At 31.7% G+C, this 12,992-nt stretch overlaps 1 protein-coding gene across 1 annotated transcript in view; it reads right to left on the bottom strand.

Annotated features, from left to right (window-relative positions):
• The window catches only part of LOC111709119 (ras association domain-containing protein 8), a 47,033-nt gene extending 39,838 nt beyond the window's left edge, over positions 1-7,195 (bottom strand). The window contains exons 1-2 of the mRNA XM_023482726.1: positions 6,856-7,195; positions 2,296-2,508 (exon numbers count right to left, since the gene is read on the bottom strand). Coding sequence (XP_023338494.1) covers positions 2,296-2,367 — 72 coding nt within the window. The 5' untranslated portion in view covers positions 2,368-2,508; positions 6,856-7,195. The remainder of the gene's footprint in view (positions 1-2,295; positions 2,509-6,855) is intronic.
• Positions 7,196-12,992: the final 5,797 nt, after the last annotated feature.

Raw genomic sequence — 12,992 nt, 5'->3', positions numbered from 1 at the left:
AAAGTGGACTATATTCTTTAAATTGATTTGTCAAGAAAAAGTCTTGAAGTCTTATGGCAAAAAAAGGCCGAATTGAAGCAAATAAATAATATTTGAACAATGAAGAGGGAGATAAATGACTAAGAAAAGAGTTACAAATAACATTTAAACTATTTCTTTTTTTAAATGAAAAATGAATGCAAGAAAGGCTTTTGCAGGGAATACAATTTCTATGTAGAAGTATATTTGCAATCAAAAATAAAAATAATCTTAGGAAGAAATGAAACGATTAAAAAAGGGCAAACTTATGTAACCCCATGATGAAAATGATGATTGAATATGTTGATAAACGAATGTGAAAACTAAGATGAAAAACAAATCTAGAACTCTAGACACAATATCACAGACTAAAAAGTTTAGGCGCCAGCATTCGAAAATACAGTGTATGTTAATGACGCCTTTTAGCAGGGTAATTAGTAAATAGGATACAAGGGGAGTCTAAAATATAGAATCATAAAAATACGCAATCTGATTTCACTGGACTGAAATAAATTCATGTTCGTAAGAAAGTTTACACTGATAACAGCGTAATGAATGTAAGTGATGTAAGGATTATTTATTAGGCAAGTCCAGTCCAGGCTCGTATATTCAACTAAAAAAGTAAGATAGCGAAAGTTTGAGCAAAAACGTTTTATTGTAGAAAAAATGGAAGGTTTACAAGCGGGCAAATAGGAGGAGAAAGTATGGAAGAGATTTAGTTAAGAAGGTAGGGGGGGAGAGAGAGAGGTAGGGGGGGAGGGAGGGTCGGAAGGGATAAAAAATGAAATTCGCGAGTAGGGGTTTATGAAAAGTAAAAGAAAATGGGAGATAAAAGTAAAAACGTTGAGTAAGCATAACACATAAAAATGATCTTCTGAAAGAATAAAGGGATTATCTAGATATACAGGATGGATTGATAGATAATAAATATTACATTTCGTATGCATTATATAGAAAGAAAAAGGCACAAATAAAAGAAATAGCACGAAGCGCAAAAATATAGCTACCAGTGAAACTTTCCACCCAGAAAAAACGGATTTCAAAAAGAGATATATTCCATACTACAAGGGGCTGTTTGTTCGGTATGGTTGTACGATATGTACAATAGAAGTTGAACCCTGTCATTTAGTGTGTGATATCTATTAACTATACAAATCGATAGATAGACCAGACTGACTGACAAATAGACGAATAGACATTAGACATGTACCATTGGTGGATAGATGACCAGAAGAATATACAGAATATGCAGATAGATAGTTGAAAATGGATAACAGTCTATTTCTGTTTTTTAATACATGAAAACTATGCCGGAATCAATTTTTCACAATTGGTTCTGCAAAATAAATTTGTTATTCTTTCTTTTTTAATGTTTAATTTATGTTCATTGAATTTGAATATTTTACTTAGTTTGGTAAATATACAAGCAAATGACTATCTGCCTTTTACTTAAGTCTTCAAGTCCTTATATCTTTACAACCTTATCCCCGAAATTAATGCATTTGAGCCATGTCTCAAATCAGCCAATAACCGGCTTAAATCTTTAAACTTTGAATACAATCTTAAGTTGAACCAACCATAATTGAGCCGCGTCTCAAATTTAAGCCATGGCTCAAATTCTTTCAATTAGGCCTCTAATGTTGAAGACTTTTGATATTTCAAATTATAAATTCTGTTAAATCTAATGGTTACCCGTAAAAATATCAAAGGTTACACAATCAGGTTGCAAAGATTCAAGAAGGTGTTCAGTTCCTTTGGTAAAATAATACAATTTTTGAGTTGCTTGAATTCGACAATTGTAAATTAATTACATAAAATCTTTTTTTAATAATAAAAGATATATTCTGTGCTTGAGTTCTGATAAGCAGAATAATATACATAATTATAATTATAGAACTTATATGTAGGCTTAAACTTAGATATTTAATATTCAGATAATTCTAGGATACAATACAACACAATATTAGCATCCATACAATAAAATATAGTAAACCAAGTAAGGAATGTTTTAGTTTTAGTTTGATTTGCATGTGATGTATAATACAATATGATTTGCATGTGTTGTATAATACAATATGATTTGCATGTGTTGTATAATACAATATGATTTGTTTATCTTCAGAATACAATCTTCTATAGTTCAAGCTCTTTGCCAATATCCGTAGACAGTTTATAATGGGAAAACAATAGATCCCACCATCCCTCCATCTAACCGTTGAATAGATTTAATACATCTGTTGTTTAAAATCTAATAAATCAAGTGAGCAGGGTGCCTACCTGACATGTCGTCTTCTCTGTTACCCCGCACACAATCCTCTGTATTCCTTCAACCCACACCTTCAACTCCATCTTGATTTATTTTTTCCCGCCAAATTTTTTTTCCTTCAAAATGGCGGAAATGCTAAAATATCTTCTTCACAATGTTAATCACAGAGGACACTTGCAGATTCTCATGGTTTCACATCCTGGTCAAGAGACCAACCAACCAATCTGAAAATAATAAATGGTAAATCAATTATAACGTTCCGAATTAGGAAATTCATGACAAACTTAATTGACAAAGATTGCAATTTGTGATAACTAGTCAAGGTTATTACAATGAGGGGGGTCTTAAAAAAGGAAAAATCATAATTTAGAAGAAAATTGCAATGCAATGCAGTAGGGTATGCAAGAAATCTATTCTTCAAGCTTTTTGTTTTCAAAGAGAACATGCAATTATTTTAAAGAGAATTTTACTCAAAAAAAGCACATGGGGATTTGTTAAAATAAAAAAATGTTGAACTAGAAACTTATTTTTTAGAGGGAATTAAAAATTTGCAAAATTCTTAAATAGTGGCTGTCGAAATGAATTTAGTTTTTGTCACAAGCTAAAATTTTCTAATCTATCTATAAATTTGGCTTGTCTGTCTGTTTGTCTGTCTGTTTGTTTGTATCCAATAAACGTCAAAACGGCTGAACCGATAGGGCCCAAATTTTATGTGGGACATCACGTGACCACAGAGAAGGTTTATGAATGATCAAAATTTCAAATATTTGTCTCCATCAAAATTCGATCTTCATTAAATTTTTTAAAATTTTGAAAATCCACGAAATTTTTTGTGAAAATCCGCGAATTATTTTTGTTTTGTTTTACGATGTACACAAAGAGAACATGTTCACAATTAATTTAGAAGAGGCTAGTAATTATATATTTGCAGCCTGATAGTGTAGCGTCCCATATCATATTAGAATATCTCCAAGCTTTAACGCCAAAATAAAACCATAATACTCGATAAAACTAGTATTTTCCGCAAGAAAATTCTTATATTAGCCTTATTCAATTTTTCGAAATGATTCATTCTTCTTAAATTTTCTGATTAGTCCCGAAAATCGTAATTTAGACCTATTGACGATCTGATATGATGTGGGACACCCTGTATAATATTTAAAACTTAAGACTATTTGATTTAGATAATTAATAGTTAGAACTAAAAACTATGACACCGGTTTGCAAAGAAATAGGGAACAGAAAATCAGATTTTGTGACAAAAACTCAATTTTTTTTTATTACCAAGTCACACTGGATAAAAATTCACTTTTTTTTAGTTTAAAAATATGTATTAAAAGATGTTTATTTCTTATTTCATTCGCCGACCAAAAAGAGCGCAATAAGAAGAGGTGCCAAGTGCTCTGAATTTCTAGTGATGCAAAAAATCCTGTCTTGCAATATAACAATCATTAATATTTGAACTCGTGTAAAACGTGAAATAAGCTTTCTTTGATAGCTCCTTTGCATTCTTNCCAGGAGGTGTGTAGGAAAAGGTGAAAGGATGAAACCTTATTAATCATCTATATAATTTAGTTGCAATTATGCCAAGGGTAAAAATAATCCTAGTTTCTCACGAAATATTCCTTGAAATCTATTACTTCTTGCGTACACTGCGTATATGCCTTAAAGCGTAAGTCGCGAGGTTTTTATGCCAGTTTGCGTAATGGTCGGATTATGTATTCACGGTTTATTTACAATTACATCTTTACTAGATTTTTAAATTATTACAACTCATTTTGAAAACTAGTTACTTGTACAATTACAGAATTTTAAAGTAATAGATAGAAAAGGGATAAGTCAAGGATAGAAAAGGGATAAGTAAAGGATGGAAAAGGTATAAGTAAAGGATAGAAAAGGGATAAGTTAAGGATAGAAAAGGGATAAGTTAAGGATAGAAAAGGGATAAGTAAAGGATAGAAAAGGGANGAAACTGTAAAGCATCTAGTTGGTTATTGTTAAAAAATAGCCATCACAACAAAACTAATGAAGAATAAATTTTGACCAGAACAAAAAAATATATTATTGAACACACAATATACTGCATGCAAGTAAATGTGTTTCAGAGATGACAAACATTAATCTACCTTTATATCAGATCAAAAAATTTAGTCACCAGTTATCTCCATGATTCATATTTTTTCAAAACAAATCCATGAAGCATGCATCAAAGTTCCTTTGAAATATGATTTACTAAAACTTCTGGACTCATATGACACTCACAATGGTAAACAAGAGGTCCTGGTTAAAAATCGAGCCAGTCAAATGTAGATTATTCATGTTTGTTATAATAAACAGTGAGAACCAGAAAACTCTGAAATCCAACTTTATATTTATAGATTTATTTTCGAAACTCACTGAGGAACAATAAAGAAAGCTTTAAGAATATTGTACACCATAGGGCCATCAACAGAGATCAATATGGTCTTATACCATCTTCATTCTATCTATCTATCAGGGTCCTTGGAATTTAGTATTTGTGGAGTTGCAGTTTTTCCTCCAGTTTCAGTTTTCTCGGATGAGGAATTAGGAGACAAGATAGAAAATAAAATTTGCTAAAAAATTTTGAATTAGCTCTGCATTCCATAAGCCTTGAGTTGGTAAGATTAAGATTAAAAAATATCTCCTGTAAAAATATTTTTCTGTATTTAATCAATTAATAACGAAAAAAGTCTGGGGCTGGAAAGAAAGGATTTGGATTGGAAGTACTGGATTAGGATTGAAATATAGGGATTAAAATTGGTAGAACGGGGTTGAGATTAATGGGAGGGATTAAGATTAAAAGTAATGGTTTGAAATTGATAGGACAAGAATGGAATTGGAAGGACAGGAAAGNCAGGAATGGAATTGGTAGGACAGGAATGGAATTGGAAGGACAGGAATGGAATTGGTAGGACAGGAATGGAATTGGTAGGACAGGAATGGAATTGGTAGGACAGGAATGGTATTGGTAGAACACGAATCCTTATCAAGGAATGCATCTAGAAATATATTTAGTAGGAATATATTTTGGAATGTATCTAGGAATGCATCTAAGAATAAATCTAGGAATATCTTAAGTAATATATTTTGGAATATATTTTGAAATATATCTAGGAATATATCTAGGAATATATCTAGGAATACCTCTAGAGTCTAGGAATATATTTAGGAATATATCTAGGAATATATCTAGGCACATTTATAGGTTTATATCTAGGAATATATCTAGAAATATATTGAGGCATATTTCAAAGAATATACAGGGTGAGTCAAATAATTGTGGTGCAAAATTGTACCTGTTTTTGTGCAACTCTCCTGCATGGCGTTTTTAAAATATTTTTTGAAAATTTATAATTTTTTTTGGTACTTCAATGGCCAAAAAAAAAATTTCTCTCAAAATAAAAAGTTCAGAAAAACAAAAATGTGTAAATAAATTATTTCTATCGAAATCTAAAATTTTAAAAAGATTGAATCACAGAATTTCAAAAAACTTGCAAAATTGTAATTAGAAAATTCGCAGTTTTCAGTTCTGGTATAATTTTTACGGAAAATTTGTTCTTCAATAGTTCTTAAGGTTTTAAATGAACAGCGTATATTTAATACTTTAGAATATACTAAGAAGAAAGGAACTAGAGAATTTAAATAACTTTCCCTTAAAAATTAGACCAGAACTAAAAATTGCGAATTTTTTAATTACTATTTTGCGAATTCTATAAATTCAATCTTTAAAAAAAATTTATATTTCGATAGAAATAATTTTTATGCACATTTTTGCTTTTATGAACTTTTCATTTTGGGAGATAAAAAGGTTCGCGGATTTTTTTGGGCCATTGGAGTACCAAAAAAATACAAAGGAATTGAGCCTTTGCCACAAACTCGGATTTTTAAAACCCAATTTCTTTAAAACCAAATTTCGTAGACCGTAGATATTTCAAATTATGAATTCTGGTGGATCAAATAATGTAAGCTTGAAATATGAAAGGTATGCATGATCTGGTTGTGGAGATATAGGTATTATAAAATTGGGATTTGTGGCAAAAACTCAATTCCTTTAAAAAAAATATTGAAAAAATACCATACAGGAGAGTTGCACAATAAAAGGTAAAATTTTGCCCAGGCACCGCAAATCACACTTTTTTTTTGACTCACCCTGTATCTAGGAAATTGTTTAGGCATATTTCTAGAAATATATCTAGGAATGGAGCTAGGAATATATCTAGGAATATATCCAGGAATATAACTAGGAATACCTATAGAAAAATATTTAGGAATATATTTAGGAACATATTTAGGAACATATTTAGGAATATATCTAAGAATACATCTAGGAATATATCTAGGCACATTTATAGGAATTTATCTGGAAATATGCCTAGCAATATACCTAGGAATATATCTAGGAATATATCTAGGAATATATCTAGTGTCCGTCCTAGTAAAGGATTTTTGGACGATCACAACTAATTAGAGTCCCTGGTCCTAAATAATAATTTGGAAGAGGAATAACATATTTTAATGGAACGTTAGAAATAATGAAACCCTAAACCTACCTTCGTGAGAAGTTTTTAATCGATCATGATTCCGTTTTATTCAATCCATTAATCAAACATTGATTTTCACTAGCTTAATTATTACTATTGAGTAGCACTATCTATCTATCTATCAACATAATAACTTTCACTTTTGCAACAAACACCTAAACGTTATCACTTTTCACTAGTTCTTAAACAACAGTCCTACGCATCCTCGCCACGCTATATGCGTGAATATATATATTGTGTAAAGCCATCAAGGTATTTACTATTGATATAAAACTATATCTGTCTGCTGTGTATGTTTATCTGGCTGTTGTATATAAACTACTGAGTGTAGTGGTGAGCGGGCAGGTAAGAGTTAAGGGGCCCACAGTGGAATATACAGGACTAGGAGACGATATTTCAACCCGCCGCCGCCGCACTTCACTTTAGACGGACAGTTAACAGTCACTCACCTTTAAACATTGGAATTTATCGAGAGAGAGATAGCGATAATTTTTTAATAAATAGATTACTGCCATACTGTTAATTAAAGATGGTTTATTAAAATACAGAATTGGTTTAAAGGTTGTAACTTGAAAGGGGGGGGGGGTTACAAGGGTGCCTCCCCCTTAATGTCGTGCATCAATTGGATTTATAAGAAGGAATGAAACATTGATAAAGACACGATGCCTTGAATGGAATTATGTAAAGTATTGTGAAGAAATGGAACTATGCATAAAGATGATGCATTGATTGAAACTATGATTTTAGGATTGTAAAGTAATTGTAAACATGATATAAAGACAGTGTTGGAACTATGATTTTTATGTAATAAGATGTGTTAAGTTGAATTAACTGGAACTAAAATAAACAGATGGTAAATAATTTGAACCGTAGCATCAAGTTGTACTAAATAGAAATATATTTTAAAAGAAGATTATTATTAGAATTAAAAGATTTCGTCAGGGAATATTAAAACCATTTTCCCTTAATTCTATTTTCCAATTTAAAAATATCTTGAAGTGTCTATCACCATAATTTCTTATCTTGAATCCTAATATATTCTAATCTCATTTCCCCTATGATGTTTAGTATAATATACTAATTCTTCATGTGTATCTACCTGGAGAAAATTTACATTTTTAAAGAAATCACAAAAAACATTTTTACCATTTTATAGCAATTTAATTTTTCCTTCTTTAATTTTCCCTGCGGAGGGGTGCTTAGCCAAATAACAAAATCTTCACAAAACCATATATGTTGTAAAGGAAGAGTAAAGTATGTTTTGGTTTTAGGACAAAAATTGTTTTAAACAGTTTTATCTTTTAGTTTAGGTCTAGTAGAAATACTTATATTTTATTGCCATTTACAGTGAACAAAATTGCAAGTTCCTGAAAAATATTGGCAGAAACCAAATGTATGAGAAAAATTGAAAATTCAGTATTAATAATTGGTGTTGGTCTATGGAACAGAATTCAGTATTAATAATTTGTGTTGGTCTATGGGACAGAATTCCTAAAATTGAAAATTCAGTATTAATAATTTGTGTTGGTCTATGGAACAGAATTCCTAATATTTTTAGCAATCACTATCTTATTAGTCAATAGTTTACAGTTTACAAAAAGAAAAATTTCAATTTTTTCTTAAAAACGTTTTCCATTAAAGAAACAGTTTTGTTCATGCTATGTTCTGCTTTGTAGGTTCATCAATTATTCAGTTAAGAGTTGAAGCCCAATTCATTTCAGAAAGAATGTACTCTTTACTTTATACAAAGGAATTCAATCAAATTTCTCTTTTTAATTTAATTAAAATAAAATTAGGATAAAAAAGGTGATATATTGCAATGAAATAACAATTTACTCATGTTATTGACAGTAAACAAAGGAGCATAAGGAATCTTTGTAAAGAGGTCGAATTTAATGAATTTGAGTCGCAGCTTAAATGTGAGACTCGGCTCAAATATGGTTGGTTCCACTTAAAATTGTGTTCAATGTTTTAAGATTTAAGCCTTCGCTCGATTGAAACCGGTTTTTGGAGAATTTAAGACGAGGCTCAAATTAATTAAATTCGGACTCAGTTTTGTTTTTTTATCAAATGTGTAGAGAAGTGCAGGGAACTATTAAACCACTTAGTTAAGAAACTGTAAAGCATCTAGTTGGTTATTGTTAAAAAATAGCCATCACAACAAAACTAATGAAGAATAAATTTTGACCAGAACAAAAAAATATATTATTGAACACACAATATACTGCATGCAAGTAAATGTGTTTCAGAGATGACAAACATTAATCTACCTTTATATCAGATCAAAAAATTTAGTCACCAGTTATCTCCATGATTCATATTTTTTCAAAACAAATCCATGAAGCATGCATCAAAGTTCCTTTGAAATATGATTTACTAAAACTTCTGGACTCATATGACACTCACAATGGTAAACAAGAGGTCCTGGTTAAAAATCGAGCCAGTCAAATGTAGATTATTCATGTTTGTTATAATAAACAGTGAGAACCAGAAAACTCTGAAATCCAACTTTATATTTATAGATTTATTTTCGAAACTCACTGAGGAACAATAAAGAAAGCTTTAAGAATATTGTACACCATAGGGCCATCAACAGAGATCAATATGGTCTTATTTCTAAGAATTAAGCGAGTTTAATGTTAACTTTTTTATTTCTGATTACAAATTGAGGTGGTGGAGATTACCAATTGAGGAGTGCGCATGCCGCAAAACACGTTTGGGTTGCGGTGATTACTAATTGAGGACTTCTGCACTCCCCCCTTTGATAGGACATACTTTCAATGACAACTATTTATGAGAAATCAAATATAGGACGCATATATAAAAGTTTTACATACATTTACACATTTGAATATTTCAAAACAGGATAAATATATGTATATATAGGGTGGCCGATAAAAAACAAGGGTTAGCGATTTCAAGCACCGGCAATCTTTTAAAATGGCTCAAATAGTGCTGTAGTAGACAGTTTTTAATTTTACAATGGGTCGTTTCAGTAACATTAGTAAGATTTGTAGTTTGATGTTTCTGTTTAGCGTAAAACCATGTCAATCAAGAAAAAAGATAAATACGGGATTGTTGGTCATTGGTCTCAGCACTCAAACAAGTGCTGTGAATTATTAGTTCCTAAAATATATCTATGGGTCCCTACTCCTGCATAGGCAGGGATACAGGTTCTTTACATTCGCTTAGATAGGTAGATAGAGGTGCTGGAGATAGATAGATAGAATGAAAATTTGGTAGACAGCGAGACAGATATGTTAATAGATTTAAATGATAGATAGATAAAACAGGTTGATGCATATAAGGACTATTCTGTTCTGAATAGGATGCTTTCATGCCAATTTATTAATGTGCAAATAAGAACCAAGAATTCAGTACGCTCGGGCCCTTTATGAGCGTTATAACGATTATAATCTAAAGAAATATCTAGAGTTAAATTTGATTGTTGGCCTTAAATAAAGTCGTTTAATGATATTTTAAAGGATTAGTATAATAGTGATTAGTTTACAGTTTCATTCTTTGTGGTTAACCCTGTTTAACTATGTATAGCAAATATCGTGTAAACATTATATTCTGTAAACCTGCAGTACGTTGTAAATTATTAACAATTTATGTTGTAGAATTATACATAATGACATAATTCATTGAAACTGTGTTTCAATTGAATAAGAAGCATGATTAGACTAAATCATGTGATATACTTAAATAAAGCTATAAACATCAGGGGCGTATAAAAGTCACTATAGTAAAATAAAGAGATCTAAAATGGATATTTCTAACATTTATTTAAAAACGAGAGTTTTGAAATATTTGCATTTAAGGCGGAGTTAAAATTGGTTGATTTAGAAATTAACAAAGGAATTATATGATGGATATTTGATGGTACTTCATGGGAGTGTTGTAGAGCTTCATGTTGGTGGAGCAGATCAACAGGAACTGGGATAACAGGGCTTATCAATGGAACTAAGGCAATGCAACTTGAGATAGCGGAAACTTCGGTCAGAGCCGTGAACACGTTTCCTAAGTAAGCTCCTCAAGAAGTTAATTGGGAGATCAGAGGTATAAGCACGCCTGCTGCCAGCTCAGTATCTGCATCGTCAGCATGAAGGAGTCAAGAGGCTCCGTGTGTCGGAGCTCTTACCAACCCAACTCTCCTAACCTGACTGACTGGGATGTGTTATAGAGGGGTGAGGCAGGGAAAGAAGGAGCGAGGGTTACATGTGTGTACTTCATGGCGGAAAAATGGATCTTGTGTACACACGCATCTTGAGAAAAGGCTACGGCATTTGAGTCGGAAACATCGTCTTCCTTATATTTCGAGTTTGTTTTAACAATTATATATATTCTCTCTAATCTTATAAATATGTAAATTAAACTTTAATTGTGCGGTAAATACGTAATATGATCATGTGATAAAGATAATGAAGTAGGAATTGTAATTACCTCAATTCATGTTAACTTGTGACATGAGATATTTAAATAAAATTAGTTTATAGAGTAACTCCGTATACAGTTTACTGCGAGAGAGTAATCCTGAAATCCTGTTTTGATAAAACAGGTCAGATCGTCCCCATCATTCGGGAGTCTATAACTTGTTTGATAGCTAGGCTGTGGCATTTAGAGCACCAGATTTTCCCCATCATTTGGGAGTTTAAAGCTTGTTTGATAGCAAGGCTTGTGTCCCGGTGTGGCATTTAGAGCACCAGATCGTCCCCATCATTTCGAAGTCTATAACTTGTTTGATAGCTTGTGTCCCTGTGTGGCATTTAGAGCACCAGATTTTCCCCATCATTTTGGAGTTTATAGCTTGTTTGATAGCTATGCTTGTGTACCTGTGTGGCATTTAGAGCACTAGATTTTCCCCATCATTTTGGAGTTATAGCTTGTTTGATAGCTATGCTTGTGTACCTGTGTGGCATTTAGAGCACCAGATCGTCCCCATCATTTTGGAGTTTATAGCTTGTTTGATAGCTAGGCTTATGTCCCTGTGTGGCATTTAGAGCATTGGATAGTAAAATTAAAACTATAGTATTAATTAGGTAACAAAGCCTGTACAGTAATTTGATCTTTCCATCATGTTAGATCAGAGGCGGCTGAAGGGGAGGGGGATGTTTTTGTAAAATGAGTTTGATAAGATAACCTTTCTTTTTTCGGGGATTGTTTCGGATGTTTCTTAAGGTACTGTAGAGGATGAAATCCCCGAAGAGGATTATAAAATCAGTAGCGTTGGATTCTGGACCAGCGAAGACCTACTCATCTTCCTCTTCTTTAATACAATCGTTTTTCATTCTAGAGGCAATAAATTTACTTCTTAAGTATCATATTCTTTCAAACATTTCGAAGAATTTTTAGATTGAATTAAAAAGTTGATATTATTTTTATTTACAAGATTTTAAATTTATCAAAGTTATGTAATAATAGTTTGTACTAATATACAATACTTGGCTTTATTGAAGCCTTCTAAAACCATTCCCTAGCTTCAGATATTTCTTTTATAATATTTATACAATCTATATTCTTTTCCTAGAAAAAACACATATATTTACATACATATCGTTTTACTATAAACTTATTGTCTATTCCAAACATTCCTTCTGCAGTTGAAAAAAAATTGATCTGCACTTTTCTTTAAACCAAATTTTTTTTGTTAGATTTGTATAAAACGTAAAAATACAATTATAATTAAACTTTTTGAAAATTTGTGGAAATTGTACCTACTAGGAGCAATACAACGATGTTTAGTAGGTTAAAAAGCCTAAAAACACTGTTTTCAGAGCAGGCGCGTACACAGGAATTAAGCCAGGGGGGGGGCAAAAAAAACTTTTTTTGCCCCCCCCTGGCCTTAAAAATGCTGTTATTCCATATTAAGTCTGCTACATGTCCCCTAGGTGGCCCATTTAGTATTTAAGGACTATATATTACAATGTATCTCTCTGTTTAGTTCTGTATTGCTCGCTGAAGTCCTGAGTAGTCTCCTGAGACTACTCCCCTTTCTAGTCCACTGTAGTCCCAATTCAAGGACTACATATTATAATGTATCTAATATCTATCTGTATATGTATTACCCTCTGAAGTCCTGAGTAGTTTCCTGAGACTATTCCCCTTTATAGTCCACTGTAGTCCCAATTCAAGGACTACATATT

This window comes from Eurytemora carolleeae, unplaced genomic scaffold, assembly GCF_000591075.1.
Source record: "Eurytemora carolleeae unplaced genomic scaffold, Eaff_2.0 scaffold739, whole genome shotgun sequence".
Classification (NCBI taxonomy): Eukaryota; Metazoa; Arthropoda; class Copepoda; order Calanoida; family Temoridae; genus Eurytemora; species Eurytemora carolleeae.
The sequence above is the reverse complement of the archived record's forward strand: the minus strand, read 5'-3'. Positions and strand labels throughout refer to the sequence as shown.